The sequence below is a fragment of the Talpa europaea genome, assembly GCF_964194135.1.
Source record: "Talpa europaea genome assembly, chromosome: X".
Taxonomy (NCBI): domain Eukaryota; kingdom Metazoa; phylum Chordata; class Mammalia; order Eulipotyphla; family Talpidae; genus Talpa; species Talpa europaea.
Genome location: NC_140081.1, coordinates 95,994,788 through 96,014,877, shown reverse-complemented (window position 1 = coordinate 96,014,877; position 20,090 = coordinate 95,994,788). Strand labels below are relative to the sequence as shown.

The 20,090-nt window shown below is 57.0% G+C and overlaps 2 protein-coding genes across 2 annotated transcripts; one reads left to right on the top strand and one right to left on the bottom strand.

Annotated features, from left to right (window-relative positions):
- Positions 1-1,002: 1,002 nt before the first annotated feature.
- MTCP1 (mature T cell proliferation 1) lies at positions 1,003-1,512 on the top strand (the record flags this gene model as incomplete). The annotated part of the gene is made up of 3 exons (XM_084258808.1): positions 1,003-1,107; positions 1,216-1,386; positions 1,465-1,512. 3 exons carry the CDS (start codon positions 1,003-1,005, stop codon positions 1,510-1,512), a joined length of 324 nt encoding a protein of 107 aa, XP_084114934.1.
- A 7,133-nt stretch (positions 1,513-8,645) lies between these two features.
- FUNDC2 (FUN14 domain containing 2) lies at positions 8,646-19,772 on the bottom strand (the record flags this gene model as incomplete). The annotated part of the gene is made up of 5 exons (XM_084258544.1): positions 8,646-9,136; positions 9,590-9,721; positions 11,452-11,527; positions 16,188-16,326; positions 19,640-19,772. 5 exons carry the CDS (start codon positions 19,770-19,772, stop codon positions 9,059-9,061), a joined length of 558 nt encoding a protein of 185 aa, XP_084114670.1. The 3' UTR covers positions 8,646-9,058.
- Positions 19,773-20,090: the final 318 nt, after the last annotated feature.

Below are 20,090 nucleotides of genomic sequence, written 5' to 3'. Positions count from 1 at the left end.
AGGGCCTTCGCTTTCCGGCCTGTGACATGGGAGCACGCACAGGCGAGGGCTCACAGACCCCCTCACTACGGTGGCAGAAAGGCCGTGGTGGCTCCCTGAGGTGAGACTGTGTCCCGGCTCTGAGCAGGTTCACTTTCCCTCCAGGGAAGGTGAGCAACACGGCCCGGAGCACAAACAAACCCAACGCAGGCAGTCGGCCTGCGCGCGAGGCCTGGCTTGGCGCGTTTCTCCTCGCAGCTGCCCCCAGCTCGCGTTGTTCGGCCTGGTCTCTGCTCTGGCTTTGGGGTGGGGCAGCCGCCTGTGCTGGGCTGCAGGTGCCCTAACGGCGCGTGGGAGCAGGTCTGTGTGGCAGGGGAAGGGCCTCCCCCCCCCATGCCTCCCTGTGCTCTGCCAGCCGCAGCAATGCGGGGAGCGGTGCCGCGGCACTGCGGCCGAAGACCCTTCCTGCCAAGTGTGGCTCGAAATAAAGCCAGGACGTGGATGAATAGCTCTCATTTGTTCTCACTCATCTCTCAACCAGCACGGTCCCAGAGGCCTCGCAAGGCTCGACACCTCCCGGCAGCTCTCAGCCTCCCTCCACGAGCTCCCCCGTGGAGATGCGCAGCCACTGTGCCGGGCCTAAGCACACTGGCACCTGGGCCGTTTACCCTAAAGCAAACTTTTGATCAACTTAGAAACCCCTGCCTCCCCAGTCTCTGAGCGTGGGGACTGCCGGGGCTGGCTTCGACCTGGGGGACACAGCATGTGTCCCGCCACAGAAGTGGGCTCACAGGACCGTGGGCCGAGCTGCTCTGGGCTGGCGACGCTGGCGGGCAGCCACGGATGCCCGGGCTCTTAGGCAGGAGCTCCCGGCAGCTCTGGTGGTGCTGGGTGCTCGCCAGGCCGGGTCACCGTGCCCACTGGCGAGTCCTTTCAAACCCAAGTCACACCTGTGTCCTGTGCGCGGGCGCTGCAGGCTTAGGTGCAGAAAAGCAGGGCTAGAATTGGAACCCAAAGCCCAGAATGGCAGGAGAGGATGTGGGGGCTCCACCCGATCGCCTCTGGGTTCACCAAGAGGGCATCTACCGCGACGAATACCAGCGCACGTGGGTGGCTGTCCTGGAGGAGGTAACTGCTGTCTACCTACTTACTCATTTTGCTTTCAAACCACTTCCTTCCGGCCAGCCCCGAATTCTGAAGTCTGTGCTCTTGTTTTCCATCACTTCTTCCCACCAGGACACGAATTGCCTCAGGGCACGAGTGAAGCAGGTGCAGGTGCCCTTAGGTGACGCGGCCAGGCCAAGTCACCTCCTCACGTCCCAGCTGCCTCTCATGTGGCAGCTCTACCCTGAGGGGCGCTACATGGACAACAGCTCTCGCCTGTGGCAGATCCAGCACCACACAATGGTACGCGGGCGGCTGGGGCGCTTTCTACTGCGGGGGACTCTCGGCAGCGTGCCCTCTAAACTGTGCTTTTCCTGACAGGTCAGGGGGGTACAGGAGCTGTTGCTTAAGCTTTTGCCCCACGATTAACCTGGTACGTACTCAGCTCCCCTCACCCCACCCTGTCCACGTTGCCCCGTTGTGCCGGCGGTGACCGTCTCTCTCTTCTGCAGGTGCGCGGCCCCAGGACGATGCGCGCCTCCGCCCCTTTCAGTATTTGTCCATCGCCTCGCCCCCCACTGCGGTCCACCCACCGGTGGGCCCCGGGGCGGGAATGGGTTGAACAGCTGCTCACGGACGCAAGTTTAGGAAGGGTCGTGAAGAAGCCCGCAGGTGGAACTGCAGAGAGGGGGCGCAGGCAGAGAGCCAGTCCACAAAAGCACGTAGTCAGGACATGTAACTTGAAATTGACTCCTTTGGAGCTCGCCACCGAACCTTCCATGGACGCCATCAGCTGGACCTGGGGCCCGATGAGTCCCAGAGAGTCAGCACCTGCTACAGAACAGCTGCCCCGCTCGCCACGGACTGGGTACTGCCCTCGAGAAGAGCGCGGCTCCTAGGCGGCAGCGCTACCTGTCGCTTCCTTGCCCTGCAACTCACCTGCCTTTCCTTCTCCCAGCCTGTAAATATCTAGGTTTGGCTCCACCGTTCCCATCCCAGCACTGACCTCACTCAGGGGGCCGGGGTGGGGGGTAGGAAGCTGTTTGCACTGATGAAACTAGCTGCGAAGGCTCCTGGGCCCTTTTCCTTTCTGAAAGTGTGTCTTCGAATGTTCAGAAGTCGCTGCTCAAAATCACGGGCACTGAAATCCCTTCTCTGGCTACAGAGGTTTTAAATAAGTTGGTTTCTGTGAGAGCTCCGCAGTTCGCCAGCACCTTCCTCAGGGCCTGACTAGCGCCACACACTGCTGATTCCTAGGAAAGCGTTCGCTCGCTGATGAGGAATGTTCTCAGTCCAGTACTCGTGATGGTTTGAATACATTAAAAGAGAGCTTTTCCTTTTGAAAACACCTTGGGTACACCAGCTGCGGTGTGGCGAGTCGTTCCTGCCTCGGGCACTTTCTGCCCTTTACCCATTCGCCCTCCCCAGGGCTGTCAGGTGTGAGCCCCCTTTACACAGGAGTCATAAGGAAAAAGGCTCAAGGAGCTGAACCACTTACCCTGCGGGGTTCTGTGAAGGCTGAGGGGTGGGGGGCTGCCGCAGGGCTGCGGCTTGGGCTCCAGGGCTGGCTTGCAATATTCAAGACGATCGAATCGAAGGGTTTTTTGGTCCATGTCAAGTTATTTTTATCTCCCAAACTGAATGAGATGGATGTTGTAAAAATACAGTTGGTTCATCCTGAGTGGGAAGAGTATTTTTAGTGTAATCGTTTTCCAGCAATTGTAACTGCTTGTCTCCAAAGAAAATTCCATCTAGAAGGGCTTTAAAATCTTGATAAACACAAAATAAACATCTCTTTTTTTTTTCCATTTTAGCTCTCTGGAAATGCCACAGAAGGATCCGTGCCAGAAGCAAGCCTGTGCAATACAGAAATGTTTACAAGGTTGTATTAGGCTCCATTTCTACACTATGAACTCACTAAAAGAGACCAAACATTCATTTTCTCAGCAAAGAATATTGACTCCTCTCAGAATGTAATGTCTCTGTAACTGTGTCATCAAAGATGCCGAAAATAAAAAGTGAGGTGATCTCCATCTGGCTCAAGGCCTGGCTAGGCCAGGCTCGCCTGGAGGGCTTCAGCCCTCGCCTGCACAGTCGCAGGGCCCTGGGCTGGGAGGTGTGATCTGAAGCCAGATGTGTGATGCAGGGATGCAGCCAGAGGTGTGATCTGAAGCTGAGCAGAGTCCTGTTTTTAAAAAAGACCAGTTACAAATAGGTCGTACTTCACTGCGGCTGACAACTTGCTTTTTTTAAAGCAACCGCATTTGAAGGGGCGGGGTGGGGAGATTAGGGGTCGAAAGTTAAAAAAAAAAAAAAAAAGCAGCCAATGAGTTTTACTGACCAGCGAATGGTTATTGGCAGGACACACAGGACGCACTTGCGGCCGAGCTATGTGAATTTTAAAACCGGCCCCTTCTTCTCATTCTTCCGCGCACCAAAAACCCTTGTTTGTTGACCTGTTCTCACCTGTTGCTGCGCAGTGGCCGTTTCATCTGCCCTCTCCTTGCCTTCCTACAACTTTAAGAAAAGGGAAGAAAGTTTTTTATGATTTCTCTTCCCCAGTAAATCCCCCATGGTTTGAAGGGGAGACAGGGAGGAGGCCAGTGGCGGGAGAACCGGCACGGCCCTCAGGGCTGTACACAGACTAAGCGATTTGATTCTTTCTTCGCCTCTGAGCCCATTTCGTGTGCGGGGCACGGGCATGGAGGTCTGCAGTGCTGCGCTGCGGGGCCAGTTCTCTCCTGTCCCGAGCCAACCCCCCGCGCAGCGCTGGCACTCCTGGGGTCGGGTCCTGGGGTCGATGCAAAGGGCCAGGCAGGACTCGCTCCTGGGGTCCAGTGGGCCTTCTCCGTACGTGTCCACAATCCTCTCAAAGTGCAAAAGGCCTTCTTAGCCCACAGCTGTGCAAAGGGTTGCAGTAAGCAAGCCCTGAAGGTCTCACTGGGGAGGGAGGGGGGCACTGTGCGAGCATTCCTGACTCGCCAAATTAGCAAAGGCCCAGTAACCAAAAAGGAAAGAAAAAAAGAGGGTTCCGAGCCAGCACCCCGGCGAAAGGAGAGTAAGTGTAAACACCTTTGGCCACTTTGTAAATCATGCTCCTTCCTGACAAGCCTCCCGAGTGCTCCAGTCAGGACAAGGCGGCGCATGTGGGTGCACCCTTCTCCCACGCCCCTAGGCGAGGTGTGCAGGGCCGCTGGCTCCCAGAGCCCATGACTGAGCTTGGCCTTGTCTTTCAGCCAACAGCTACGCGGAGGCCAGGTGCCAGGCTGTCCTCCAGGAGCTGCGCCAGTGCTGTGCCCGCCTTCCCAGGGGCAGATCGCTGGTCTGCTCAGGGTTTGAAAGAGAAGAGGAAGAAAAGCTGGCACCGAAGCCACTGCGAAGCCAAGTTCTTCAAGAAGTCGCCACCGCCCCGAGGCCTCCAGGCTGCTTCTGCTTCTCTCCGACTCCGCCAGGCAGCGGCCAACACCAGACACACGGGTCAGCTCTAAGAGTTAATGGCTCTGCTATCCACGCAGGGCAGATGGAAACATGAGCAGAACAAATGTGTGGAATGTAATAAAACTGAGCTGCTAAAATAAACCTGTTAAGCAAAAGACTTCGGCTCATACTTGTCTCCACCCCGGGAGCAAGCCAGTGTGGCGTGACGCTAACAAGGGCTTTCAGCACACCCGGGGCCGGGAAAGGGGGAGCCCTAGGCCGGGCCGGCCCCCCAGCAGGGCCTAGGGCAGGAGCTCAGCTGCCACTGATTTCATCAGCTGTGCCTGGGAGAGGAAGCCCCCTAAAAACGGGAAAGGATGGGGTCTGGACAGTTTCCAGTTTGGGGAGCCAGGACATATGCCCTGGGGAGGGCCCCCAGTCCCACAGGGACAGACACCCCTGCACGCAGATCTCCCCATGGCCCCTCCGCCTCTCGGCATCAAGGAAGCGCCGCACCGTGTTCGGGAGAACACTCGGGGACAAGCCCGCGGGCACGCGCTTCGGACACTCGCGTGGCCTCGATGGACACTGCTCGCAGCAGCGCTAAGGGAACGCGAAGCTCCCGCGGAGCCAGCTGCAGAACGGGGCACTGGCAACACTCAGGACAGGTCTTTCCAGTTTGGCCTCACCCAAAGGCGCTGCATCCAAGGCAGGCAGCCACAGAACTGGCGTCCCGGTGGCTGATCGACTCTTAGAAGCAATTTCAGCTGTGCGCACACAAAGATCAAATTGGTTTTTGTAATAAGCAATTTATGGACCGGGCAGGGTCCGTCAAGCGAGTAGGAACATGCAAAGCAGAAGGTTGCTCTGAACAGAAAGGTGGCGCAGGCGTGCAGAGGGCATCGCCCCACCCTCTGGGCACGGGATGCCGCCACATCACGTCAGGGACGCACTTCACAAGTGTGTGCAGGACCCACGTGGATGGCAGGGCAGCACAGGGGCAGGGGCTTGGAGGCCCCAGTGGGAGCAGAGGGCGGGCCGGCCTGATGAAAACCAGGCAGTGTGTAATCATGTGTCTGCCGCGCAGACAGGGTTCTCGGGTGCTTGTTTCTGGTGAAACCCTACATGGGCTCAGAACCCAGCTGTTCTTCGAGTAGGTGGGGACGGCCACTGCTTTGTCAGGAGTCTCAATTCAAAACAAGCTGCGTGCCGGTCTGGGGAGCGTTGTCCCGAACGTCTTCGGGGAGGTCGATCCTTCCAGTTGAGGTGACTGATCACTTCACTATTGAGGTCACTTTCTTTGGGGGGCTGGGAGGGCCTATCGGGCAGATGACGTGATCAGGAAATGGTAGGCTGACTAAGAACTCCCTGCTGGGCCTGCTAGCTCGAAACATCCTTAAAGTGAAACTCACCACATGTTGACACAAGGCTGCAGCGTGCTTTCCTCAGGTTCTAGAACCACCACTGAGCATGCCTCCACCCCCACAAAAGATGACTTCTGAAGCAAGAGCGTATGTTCCAACAGGTTACCTAGGCCCTTGGGCTGCTGTGACAACATACGACATTTGTATTGCCCTGTTCTGGAGGCTGCAAGGCCAAGGCCAAGGTAGATTCATGTCTGGGCACAGAGCCCTTCCTGCTTCGAGGGTCAGCTTCAGGTCAGCACATGCTGGGAGGGAGCCTCAGGGTCTCTGTGGAAAGGGCACCAGTCCACACACACGAGCCAATCAACTCTGACACTGTCACCTTGTGGGTTAGGACGTGAAAATGGGAATTTGGGGGCAACACCAATATTTGGTGCTTAACATGGGGACCCTTTGTCCGTCCCGCTAGAGGCCGCCTGTGCTGCTATACGCACACACTCACACTTGAGACCGTTTTCCAAAGCACGGTCCTGGGTGTCTAGGAACTGCTGGTGGGGGGGGGGGCGGTTACTGTGTTCAGGAGTGTGGGTACTCCACTCAGGACATTTCACATGCCAGTGCCGGTCTGATCCTGGGGGCCACTGGACGAGGACGCGCCGACAGCGACCCTCCACAAACGTGCTAAAACTGCAGGAAATCATTTAAGCCAAGTCTTGTGTGAACAGGAAGGCAGTTTAATAAAGCATTTACAGTGTCCACATCACATACAAATCTAAACTACACTTATCAACTGACAGCAGGGCTGGGGCCGGCGCTCGGGACCGCGGCCTCCCGGGCTCCCAGCAGCTCGAGGCTTGAAAGCGATCGCCCTGCTCCTTCCGGTCTGCTCAGTCCGACCGCAGAGGTTCGCCGAGCCCTTAGGAGTCGCTGCTCACATCTTTCTCCTTGGCTGCTTTGACGGAAAACGAAGTGGCTGCCAGAGCCGCTTCACACACACAAGCGTCTTCTGGGCTTGGGGCTGCGGTGGGACTGCCCCTCGGCCCTGGGGCCCCTATCTCACCCTCTAAATGGCCCGGGCCGCACCACCTTCACCCCAGGGCTTCAGCACGGCTGCCAGACCCTGTACCCGGCCCTGCTCCCCCCGCCCCTGCTCACCCTCTCAAGCAGCCTCTGGAGGTGCCTGAAGCTGCGGTGTCTGCAGCAGAGGCAGCAAGGCGCGCTCATTAGCCCTGCGACTTCGTGGACACCGGCGTCCAGCGCAGAGGTCCCCCACGCGAGCTGTCAGTCACCTTGATGGCACTTTTTACCAGTTCAAGTCCAGAAAGGGAAGATTTGCCGCATCGACAAGCTGACTTTACAGTTCGACAAAAGTGCACTTTTTGTCAAAAGAAAAAAAACACTGTCGGTTTTCTTTACAGAAACACTGCTCTAACGTTCAGGGCTGTTTAAGCGTCATACATCACGGCCATAAGCGCCACCACATGATTTATGGAAATTACATCCAAAGATTTCCGCCCAGTTCTCCGAGTGCGCACGCTCACAGTGCATCCATAATGAAGGAGGAGGACAGCTGTGTCAGTGATTCCTTCTAGAACACTGATCCCATGTGGTCCTCCGTCAGCCTCTGAGACAGTAACTGCCCAGACCCACACGACCACCCAGCTGAGGCGTCCCAAGGCCAAGGGGGAGAGACTGGAACAGAGGGTTGGCCCAAGCAGAGACGCACGGGAGGGGCAAATGCACCCGGTGATGGGGGCCTACGTGGACACATGTTCAAACAAAGCAGAGGGGCTCTGCACACTCAGCAGGTGTATGATGTGGTTTGCTGTGTAACTGTCTTTCCAGGAAGAGCGCTGACCTTTGAGACGTATGGAACGCGACGAAACAGCACAACGGGTATATGTTTCGAAGTTGATAAACAAGGTGCAATGGTGACACAATTTCAGTCTGAATAAAAATAGGCAGCAGAATGTCATATCGTGATTGCAGGAGAAAAACACAAATGGATGAATTCCATAGACTCTACAATTCTAAACTCAATATGGCATCCCCAGAGAAGTTAAAAAACACATTTTAAAGGCAGGTCTTAAAAATACACACTTCGCAGGGCACTGTGCACGGCAGACGTGTGCTCAGAAGTCGAGTCTTGAATAGCTGTCACGGTCCCTTCTCCAGACACCCTCTATGAGACCATTCTCACATATTCAAGACACTGAGTCCCATTTAAGAGCTCAGCTCTGCGGATGGACTGCAACCAGGTATTCTAGATGGCGACAGGCCACTGCAGCAAAACGTGCCAAGAGCGTGAGTGTTGTCTATAAACTTTTAAAGAGGAATTCCAAGAGCTGGGGCCCTCAGGAGGCAGCGAGTGACATTTGCTGAGGGGCAGAGTTGTTTCCCGAGGGCCACTGGTGCCACCCCCGTGCCTGCAGCGTGGCCTCAAGTGTTCGGCTGCTACTGACTGAACAGAGAAGTAGCATCGGCACTCGGGGGCCGCGGCTGCCCCGGTGTTTGGACAAGAGGTGAGGACGCTTCACATTTCAAAGCTCTATGATCAATGAACCCCAGGTCGCATCTCGTGCGGCCAGGCTGCATGCCTCCCCGGCTGAGGACAACCCTTCAGCACGGCGGGCATGAGGCCCTCGTGCCTCCACTCAGAGCTAGTTGCTGCGGCCCCGTGCTCCTCTTCCCGCGGCCTGGAACCGGCTAAGACAAAGCGGACACCACAGCAACAGCGTTTCTGCTTCAAGACAAGTGTATTCCGCTCCCCCACACGCACACACAAGGCTGCCAGGTGCTCTCACTTCTTTCCCAAATCACCAGTTCGGGACAACTTTGAGGATCCATTCACCCCTCCCCCTGCCGACCATCTTCCAGCATGTTCTGGGCAGTGCGTTACATGGGGGGGGGGGGCGGGCGGGAGGGAACCTTCTTGCTGACATACAGGTTAGTCAGCTGGGGAGCGTGCCGGGGAGTGGCTGGGAGCAGAGCTTAAGACTACTGTCTCTTCTGTCGCCGTCAAGCTCTCGGGTAACCTGCGCCTACGGATGCCTGCAGAAGCCACTCGGCTACACCATGGCAGGGGAGAGGAGGAGGAGGAGGAGGAGGAGGAGGACGGGCTTCATGTCCTACAATGGAGTGAAGAGGCTGCTGGCTGGAGGAACACAGCAGTCACGGAAGCAACGTCGCCCTCTTTAGGATGCCATGCCAAGCAGAAAGCCTCCGAAAAATCCACCAGTCACCAGAACATTCTTCTTCACAAATGTCACCACCTAGAAACAGAAGACAGCGCGATGGGTTATTGTGCTAAGGACGTTAACGTCGGGATCTCTCTGCTAGCTATGCAGTCTTCAGGCCCAACCCCTCACCTGCCCAGTCACCTGTGCAATGGACCCTTGAACAACATGGGGTGCAGGCTTAGGCCCTCCAGACTCACAGAGCCTGGGGCAGTGGGACTCAGTGAGAGAAAACAGTGCATGTGACGCAGGTAGGACTGAAAATGACTGCGCGGGCGGAGCAGTGCCACCCTCGCCCCAGCCCTGTGCTGCCCCAGCTCCGACGAGAATGCAACTACACTGGTGCACCCACAGCCGTGCACCCCTGCACGCGCAGCCCCGAGGAAGGTCGCCCAGGGGGATTACAGGATCCAACCAGTGCCGTGAGGCCAAGTGGCGCTAGCAGCTGCAACACGCAGCGGCTGCCTGTGCGGGAGCAGCTGGTCTCACCTCCTCCGCTTTGCTCTTGACCTCTGTGGGGAGCTGGTTGCTCTTGCGGATCTGCAGCTGTTCCTTGGCTTTCTTCATGTCCTTCTCCACTCGCTGCCAGTCAACTTTGATGTAGCCAGTATGGTTTGCGAGCTAGAGTTCAACAAGAAGTTGGGTAAGGAATGCAGGCCTGCCTGCCTTCCTGCTGCGTGAGGGACTGAGGTGCGGCACCAAATGCCCTGACTTTCCCTTCCAGTTCTTCATAGGACAACGACAGCAACGACCACTCAGAACCGCCCTCCAGGGAAGGCCCCAGGCCTGGTGCTGGAAATTGGCGCACCATCTCCACCAAGTCCCGGTTTCAAAGCCAGCCCCAAGGGACATCCGCACTGGCAGTCGAACATGAGGTGACAAGAAGGCCTGAGCTTCCTGAAGCCGCAGCTCTTCCCCGACAGGCCCTGGAGGGGCACGTCCAACAGACTCTCACGCTGGACCGCCTTCCCCAGGGAAAGACAAAGCCGGAGAGAACGCGCGAGCAGGAGAAGGCTGACCCGGACGCCTCTGGGAACCGGCGCCAGCCACAGCCGAGGAGCGCGCCGCCAGTCCACCGGCCCGGAGCGCGGCGAGGTCTGGCAAGCCGTCTCTACCACACGCAGCTCAAACAGCTAAAAGCGAAGCTCGCCCTGCCCGTCCTAGATTCTCTGTCGCAGTTCGCGTCACCCCCACCTGCTCCCTCACCCAAACAGCCGGGCAAGGACTGCGGTCCACGAGACACGCATGGAAGTGCGCGAACCGCAGCCTTCTGGGGGGGAAGCCGCTTCAAAAACAGGTAAAGGCTCTTGCAGTTGTGGGTACTTGGGGAGCCACAGGACCCTGGGCGGTCACGGCGAAGTCCAAGAGCCACTCTACGCGTGACCTGTCCCGCCAGGGCGGAGAAATGGCGCCGAGGAACCGCGAGCACAAGGCGATGGCGCTGGCCCCCGGGGCGACGGACAAGGAAGCCTGCGGCGGGGCGGGCCCCAAGAAAAAGGGGGGGGAAGACGCTGAACGAGGAAAGGGGCGAGAGCCGCAGGTCCAACGGCACAAGGAAGGGGGCGAGGAACGAGCGTCGAGACAAGGGAAAGATGAAAAGCACCCGGCGGTGGCAGGGGCAGGGGCGTGTGGGCACGGAGCGCGCACACGTTCACGCAGGGCAACGGTTAGCTGGGAGCTGGCACCCGGAAACGACCCGTTAGCCACGCACACACACACGGACACAAAGCGAGGCACATTCCCATAACAGGGAGGCAGCGGAACCAAGCGCTCCGAGCAGAACCCAAGCGCGAAGGCACCGCCTCCTCCGCTGCACAGGCCAGGGGCACGCAGCAGCTGGAGGGGAGCACAGACCACGCGCCACCCTGGCCCCCGGCCGTCAGCCTGGACTCTGGGCAGGAAGCCGAGCCCTCTGACTAAGTGGAGACCATCACGCGCGCACACTCGGCAGGAGAGCAAGGCTCCCCCAACTGCAGCGGGCACTGTAAGGGCAGGGTGCTGGCCATGGAGTTGCCACTGGCCCAAATGGCACAAGGAGTAAGCGGCCTCCAGGGGGGAGAGGAAGGTTGGCGGCAGCCAGGCGCACCCGGGAGGCCCTTCCCACAGTGCAGACGCGTCTGTCCGCAGGGAGGACGGCCAAGCAGCCAGCAGAGCTGGTCTCGGCGACTGTGGAGATGCAGGCTGGAGCAGACCACGGGGGCAGACCCACAACCCCACCAGGGCACGCAGTCCAGACGGGCACGCAGAGCAGGGGGACCTGCACCCCGGGTCAGCCCAATGCACAGCTCCGCACGCCGCGCCCGCCTCCCTTCCCCCGACCACACACGTCTCCCAACACTTCCCATACAGACCTGAAGGAGAAAAAATCCGCCTCCCACTGCAGTTGCGGCCAACTTTCCGACCTTCTGGAATATGAAACCCGTGCACCTAAGGGAGCAAGCAAGAGCAGGCAGGTTGGTGGCTGGCGGGCTCCCAGGCAGGCCTCTCCAGGGCGCAGCCAGCCCTGACTCAGCTAAGCGGCACTCTCGAAATCCCCCTTGGGTGTTGCTGCTCGGCCTGGCTCCACCATGGAGGCTGGAGGGAGGAGGGAGACCTAGGCTGTACCCTAGAGGTGGCGCAGCAAGGTAAGGGGCATTGGCAGGGGAGGGCAGAGCTGTCTGGGAAGCCAATCAGGGAACACGGGCCTGAGTGTGGGGGACAGGGTGGTGGCACTTTTTATGCTAGGAAAACCCGAGGGAGGAACAGACAAAAAGGCAGGGTGAGGAGGGGGAGAGTGACACTCACACGGGACCCTGGGCGGACGTGTTCTCCCCCCACCGAGTGTGCGGGGGTGGAGATTCTGCACTGTCCGCTGCCGTCAAGACCCACCTCTGTGGCAAAACCTCTTCTCTCTGCTCCCCTTTACAGCACGACTCGCAGGGTGGCTACTCACACCTCTGTCCCCTCTGCCTGTGCTCCCAACCCACTCTAGGCAAGCCTCAGCCTTGGCACGCCTAGGTATTTACCCAAAGGACACAAAAACATTAATTCCAAAGGGCACCTGCACCCCTATGTTTACTGCAGCACTGTTGACAATAGCTCAGCTATGGAAACAACCCAAATGCCCAAAAATAGGTGACTGGATCAAGAAGATGGGGTCCATATACACCATGGAATATTACTCAGCAATCAAAAAAGATAAACACATGCCATTTGCAGCAACATGGATGGCGCTGGAAGGGATCATGCTCAGTGGAATAAGCCAGAAAGAGGGCCTCCCTGGTGGCGCAGCGGGCTGAGGGCCACGCTGTGAAGCTGTCTGCAGCCTCTGCAGCACGGGTTCAATTCCCGGCCAGACAGGAAGAAACCCACAGGGCGCAGCAGACCTCTCCTGTCTCCCTGCTGCTCCCCTCAGCAGTGCATTTCGTCAGTCTGCCTGTTCTGTTCCCCACTCTGTCTCTGGTGAATCCTCTCACCCTCCCGTGCCTCTGACTGTACCCCAGTTCTTGTATAGATAAATAAATCTTTTTTTAAAAAAAGAAAGAAAGAAGGAAGCCAGAAAGAAAAACAAAAAACAAAGTACCGGATGGTCTCACTCATAGCAGGAATTTAGAAAACCTAAATAAGGGATGAGGAAAAAGACTAATTATAATAAAGTAAAAATCAAAATCAACAGGCAACTATAAACCAGAGACATACTACGGGGGCGGGGGGATGGGGGGGAGAAGGGAGTAGGATCAAAACAAGGGGGGGGTGGGAATTTTATGGGGACGATAACCAACATGGAAACTATTCTTAACAAGGTGACCAGTGACCCTGACCTTGCCAAATGCTAATGTCCACTGCTCCGCCTCCATCTATCTTGACCTATCAACGGCTTTGACGCCTCTCTGGAGACACTTCTTCCTACCCTCCAGGTGCCAGCGGCTCCTCCTCCCCTGGCTTCAGGCCCTGACCCCAGAGTCCTGTGCCTCCTCCTGGCCTCCATCTGGCCCCTGTGGCCTGTTGGCAACAGCTACAGATGCAGAGCTGAGTAGCTACCAAGCCTGAAATAGCTGCTATCTGGCTCCTCGTGGAAAACTCTGCCGCCCCTGCTCTAAAAAGGTCAGGTCACCTCACAATTCTGCTCACCCCCACCCACCTCCGAGCAGGCCAGTAGCGTGAGGGGAGTTAGAGGGAAGTCTTCCAGGCAGAGGAAAAAGATACCAGATAGAAATCTGGATCTCGACTCACGCATGAAAAGCACAAGAAACAGAAATCTGTGAATGCGATGAAGGCTTCTGAGCTGCCCGCTTAAGTCTCGTTTTATGTCACGTGAATTTCACCTTGACGAAAATTACATGTCCCCACACACGTATATATCATTATTTGTGCAGCTGTACCTGTATATTTACTCCAAACTCAGATTAATACTAAGTCGGTCAACGTGAACCACGTCTGACAAAGTGTCACGCCAAGAGTCCAAGGGCCCCCATGCAAGGGAGCCTCGTGGGCTCCTGCCTGCAGCAAAGCCACGGCCCTGGACTCGGGGGTGCAGGCCTCCTCCTTGGGCTCATCTGAGTCTCTATCCTTTTGCTGCACCACCTCCTGTGAGCTCTGTGTACCCTCCCAGAGAAGGATCAAACCTGAAGGAGGTCTTGGGCGCCCTCAAACGCCACGGACTAATAGGGGCAACTTTGTCAGGACTGCATCAGAGGAGGTCAACAGGGACACACAAAAATCAATTGCTGGGGCCTCCCTGGTGGTACAAAGGGTTAAGACACAGCCCATGAAGCTGTCTGCAGCCACTGCAGCACAAGTTCGATCCCCGCCCAGGGAGCTACCCACATGGCACAGCAGACCTCTCCTGTCTCCCCGCTGCCCCCCTCAGCAGTGGATTTCAGTCCGTCTGCCTGTTCTGCTCCCCGCTCTGTCTCTGGTGAATCCTCTCACCCTCTGCACCTCTGGCAGTACCCTAGCTCTTGTATGCATAAATAAATCTTTAAAATAAATCAATCGCTTTTCTATAGGCAAGTGATGAATAGGAAATTAAAATTTAAAAAGTAACGCCATTTCAAATAGCATAAACACATGGAGCGTGGAGGGACCGCGCCGATACAAGCAGCACTGGGCCCACCAAGCATTTCTTGGAGAAGGAAAAGGCTCTCACCAGGCATGTGTGTAGAAACTGGCAGCAAGCGGAGTCTAAAACTCATACAAAAACGCTAAGAAGCCAGAATTGTCAAAACTTTGAGAAAGAACCAAGGCGGAAGGCTGCCGCTACCTGGCCGCATGCTGACAGAGGCACAGCGATCACAGCAGTGTGACGACGGCACCGAGGCAAACAGATCCGTGGAAGACTGCAGAAGTACACACCTAGAAAAGCGACTTCCTCGCAGGGGCAAGGCCACTCAGCGCAGAGGACAGTCTCCAAGACAGCCACCCACGTGAGAAAACAGAATGCAGCACGTACATGAAGGAAAGCAAAATGGATTGTGGGCCAAAAAACCCGACCCTATACATCATCTAGAAGGAAATCTCGGTGACCCCGAGGTATACAAATACTCTCAGACAGGATTCCAAAAGGCAGACCTATGAAGGAAGGAGCGGATACACTACAGCTCAAGGCTAAAAACGCCCGCTCTTCAGAAGACAATAAAAAGTGACAGTAGAGAATACATTGGCAGGTCCCCTTCTAAGACCTGTGCCAGAATAGAGAGCCCTCAGCCCAGTGAACACATCAAAGACGCCTCATGCAGAGATCGGACGGCAGGAGTAAGCCCAGGGAAAGGGGCTCGAGCTCAGCAGTCATCGGGGAAGCGTAGCAAGCGCAATGAGACAACGCTCACACCCACGAGGATGGCAAAGACGTCAGACCAGGTGCGGCAAGGCTCTGGAGACCCCAGACCCTCACTGCCAGTGAGGCGCGAAACAGGACAGGCACTTGGGGAAAAGTGAGGACACTCACCTACTATGTGATCCACCCCACTAGTTCCAGGGATTTACCGCAAAGAAATGAAGGCAAGTTTCCACACCAGGCTTGTGCACGCGTGTTCACAGCAACTTCGGCCCCACAGCAGAAACGAGGCAATAGCCAGTAAAGGGGAATGAATACACTGGCTCCCCACAAACGGAAGAGCCGGCAATTAAAAAGAACAGATTCAGACTCGGCACAGATGAACCGTGCGATCGGTGTGTTAAGTGAGAGGAGCCAGACAAGAAAACACACAACTGTATAATTCCATTCAGGAGGACGCAAGAAACCTTTCGAGGGATGGATATATTTATTGTCTCGGTTGTGGTGGTTTATGGGGGTGGGACATGGTAAAAGTTGTCAAATGTATCCTTTAAATATACACAGTTTATGCCATGTCAAGTTTTTATTAAACAAAAAATAACAGTCAAGAAGCTGCTTTGGAACACAAAGACCACAATAGTCACGGGCACCCGTGGGGAGGGCGGGGAGATTTTGTAATAGGATGAGTTGGCACAATTGGTGTCCCACACAGCAAACACAGAAACAGCTCGGGGCACACTGATGGCCCAGTGACTGCACTGAAGGAAAAGCCGGGACCCAGCCAAGGACACCTGGGCCCTGAGGACTGGGCGCGCCGAGCTTCTGGGGAGCTGGGCAAACCCTCGCACCCCGTCTGTCCCATGGTATCTGCGCTCGCCCGAACGCCACTCATTACAGGCACCCGTGTATTCGGGTGTCACCACACAAGCGAAATTTTCGGATGTAACAAGCAGTGTTCGTGAGCAGGATGGACAAGATATCCCAAACTAAGTTCACTACTACAACTTTTCCAATTTCATACCAGCAAGCCCTCAGCTGTGCCCCACTTCAAGGGAACCAAGGAGCAGCCAGCCTCCTCCCAGCACTCGCACGCGCCCGGGCGGGCAGCGGGCCTTTCTGAGCCGAATTTGCGTAAGATGAGGGCGATCTCAAGAGGCCAGTGCCAGGTAGCAAGGCCCGCATGGGCCCTCAAAGCCGCGCCCGGGGTGTCGGGGTGGGCACTGGGGCAAGCGCCCGGAAGGCCAGGCGTGCTGGCTGCTTAAAGGAGGTGGCTCCTGCAACACTCACGCTAAATCACGCACGAACCACGCAGACGCCCCCCACGTGACTCACCAACCAGTGACGCCGCCGATTAGCAGCTGGGTGGCCACGCTGTACTTCTCGGCGGAGGGCCCCGACTCCTGCCCAAACAGTTTGCGCCACCACGGCTGCTTCTTTGCGAGCTCGGCCAGGTCCAGGGCCTCGAAATTTCCTACAAGAACGAAGACACCGAACAAGAAGTGTTACTTCCAGCAATAGTCGTCACGGTAGGCCTTGGCCGACTGAGATTTTAAGAGATAGTCGTGTTCAGACCCTCCGAATCACTCTACTTTAAGTCATAAATAACCTCTGAAATTCTGACTAGCAATTTCTGAAAATTAGGCTCAAATCAATACCTGCTAGAGAGAAACAGCCCTAACAACTTAGACTGAGAACTCCACTTTCCCTCTCCGATGTGAAAACAGCCAAGGACCGAGCAAAGCTGCTCGCAGATACTTCTTAAGGCGCCCTGAATGGAAGAGCCAGCCCCACTGGCCTCTCCTCTCTGGCCCGTCGGCCCAGCAGCCCGCAAGTGCCGGCACCCGTGGAGCGACAGCGAGAGGAGCGCTAAGCCAGCAATACAAATGTCCGTCCCAGTAAAGCCACTGCCGATTACAGCCCATCTCATAAGAAACGGAGGTTCAGCGGTCGAACGATTTGCCCCAAAGGAAAAAGAGTTTCTCTGTGGGAAGACGCCTCTCTGGAAACAAACCGCACTGAGAGAAATACGAAGTGTCAGCAGCTGCCCCTCACAGCCGTTTCCTGTCGGTCTCGCCCTAAATGACCGTCCCTCTGGCACACGGCCTTCACAGTCCTTCCTCACAGCGCCGAGGGGGCAGTCTAAATTCCCCACACCAGGAGGAAAAGCCTTATAATGGAAAAAGCAAGAAGTAAGGAAAACAGGAGCAGAACCAGAGTGATGGAGATGTTACCGCGAACAAACACCAAAGTTAAGGAAACTCTCAGGCTGCGCGAAGAGTCGCGGAAGAGCACGAGCACGAGCACGAGCCGGAAGGGCCTTTCAAAGAGGCGTCTTCAGGCTGAGAAGACACGTTGCTGATGAAAGCATGCAAACACTTTGGGTAACGCCCTTTACCGGGAGCGCGCGAGCTGGGGATACACGCGCACGAATACTCACTGTGGCGAGACACTGCAACGTGAAATGGAAATTACTGGAGAAATTAAATACACTTCTAAGTCATCAGAAGGTCAAGGAAGAGATCAGAGGGTTCGTTAGAAAACAGGAAGAGGGCTCTTTTTCAATCTGGTAAAGGGCATGTATGAAAATACACCGCTGACATCACACTGAGGCCAGGGAACAGCTGCTGCTGGGGCTCAGCGGGTGCAGACACGTCAACACGGCCTCCTGCTGGACACTGCAGGTGCCAGGCAGAGCAACAGAGACATAGTGCAGACCGGGAAGGAGATGATAAAACTACTTAGCAGCAGATTGGCCTGATGGTGTGTACAGCAATGCCAAGTAATCTACCAAAAACTACTGGAATAACTGAATTAGCGAGGCCACAGGATACAGGGCAACAGTACAGCACTGGCTGAATTTCTAAGCATTAGACACGAAGACGGGAAAACGATGCCACGTTCATGGCAGCATGGCACCGGCTAAGTGTGACGAAGTTGCGTCTCTGCACCGCACACAAAGGAAACTGAGGAGCAGAACGTGGAGACGGGGATGTCGGGAAAGATGCGCCCTTGCAGTTTGTTCTCTGCATATCAACACAGGCCCAAGGAAGCCCAGTGAAAGGGGACATTTTTATCCAGAAATGCCACACTGGTTCCCAAATTCAGAGTTGCAAAGGACTTATATGTAGTGTCCCAGTTATTATGGCTGTCTGACAAATCACCCCACAATTTCAAGGAGCCAGATGGCGGTCTAACATGGTCAGATGAGGCGGACTAGGACTGCAACAGGATGTACCGCCTCACCGCTCACCTCAAGGGAAGACTTACAAGTGGAGTTGGGAGTCATGACAACATTCCCACACGCAGGCGTCCTCTGTGTGGGGGGCACTGTGTGGTGGCTGTGTTTGAGGGCACGAGGGGTGGAGGGCAGCTGCAGGGCCATCTAAGACCTGGCTTCTGAAGCAACACAGAGTTGCTGCCACAGCACCCTGCTGGCAGTCACCAACTGCTACCCAGATCCAAGAGGAGGAAGACAGAGCAACTCAGCAAGCAGCATGAGTGTCTAAGTCATGCTGAGATCATCTAGGAAAGAGAGGTGCCACGAAAGTGCCCAAACAATGCTGGGGGGAAAGAAGAAAAGTTGGAGGATTTCACGACATCTTGTAAAGCCACAGAGCAACATGGGTAGTTGATGTCAAGGCTCACAAGGGTGTGCGTGATATAGAGTAGAAGAGCTGTGAGGCAGGAAGAGTCCAGAGCAGATGCAAACATACGGCCACTTGATTTGCAATAACTTGGTAGAAGGTAATTCAAGTGGAAAGTCCTCCCCAGAGTCCATGAGAGCTAGCAGGTGTTGGTAATCACCAGAAACAGGCAGAAGAGGAAACCCAAAGCAGAAAACAAAGAGAATGTCAATCTTTGCGTGACACTATACAGAAAATATAACTCGAGAATTGGAAGACTGCAAATGTGGATCCAAACCAGGCAGACGGAGGGCCGGTACCCTGGGTGCACACAGTTATGGCAAAGTGTTATTGCTGTGGGAGAACAGTGCAGAGCCCAAGGGGGGGCTCTCCCCTGGAGGAAGCAAGAATGAGTCTTGACTTTTGTTTGGATATAGTTTTCCCAAGCCCCTTAGCGTATTAGGGAACGCCAGTCAATAGGGGGGTGTAATGAGAGATCCCCAGTGCCACCGCGAAGTTGGGTAAGAGTCTCCAGGCATCAGCAGGTAACCGGGAGGACCAAGCGTGCGGGCGACCTACGACGACAGCACGGCAGCTGCGTCCACAAGCCGCACAGCACGTCCTGGCTCCTGCCCCTGCGTGGCCGGGTCCGGGGCAGCGGGCCCGAGGGCAATCGTTCCGCCCGCTTCGTGCTGCGGCGTGTAAGCAGCACGTCTAGTCAGGGGGCGGGGGGCGGCGCACACAATTTCCAGGGTGCAGCTGTCAGCGAATGACGTGCAGGGCGTGACCTCACCCAGGGCAGCGGGGGACAGGGGGGGCGCGGGGAGGGACCAGGCGGTCCTGGCGCCCCGAGGCCCGGCCGAGAAGCGGTCCCAAGGTAACCGACCGGGAGACGTGGCGGTGACGACGCCCCCGCGGGCCGGAGGGCGAGGGAACGTTCTGGCCGCTCGCCCCTGGCTCGTTCCCGGCCGCGGCGGGCGCCCAGGCAGCGGCTGACCTTGGCCGGCCCCCAAGAGGCCCGAGCACTCGGGGGCCCGCGCGGCCCGCTCCCGGGGACGCCCCTCCAGGCCCGAGACGCGCAGAGGCCCAGCCGGCGCTCAGGCAGCGGACTCCGCGGCGAGACGGCGGCGGCGGCGGCGGCGCGCGCCGGGCGGCTCTTACCTTGACTAGCCGCGGCCATCTCGGCGAGCTCGTCTCGCGATGACACCCGCAGCGGCTCCGCGCAGCTGGACGCCGAGTGGCGCAGCGTCGTTGCCGCGCCCTGGCTTCCGGCACGTGGGGCAGATGTTTCCATTCCGGCGGCGGCAGCGGAAGAGGGCGGGCCGGGCGCGCGCCACTCCCTCCCCACCCCCGCGCGCGGCCGCGTCACAAAGCTCACAAAGGCGTCACCCGCCTCCAGGCCCCGCCACCAGGCCCCGCCCCGCAGACGCGCCGAGCGGCGGGGGCGAGGTGCGCGTGCGCGGAAGATAGCCAGTGCTCGGAAGTGCGCACGCGCAGACAGCGTCCCCTAACCCCCTCCGCCCGGCTCGAAAGTGCGCGTCCGCATAAAGCCGCCCTGGCGCCCAGGTACGCCTGTGCGAAAAAACGCCCTGGCGCGCAGGCGCACTAGCGT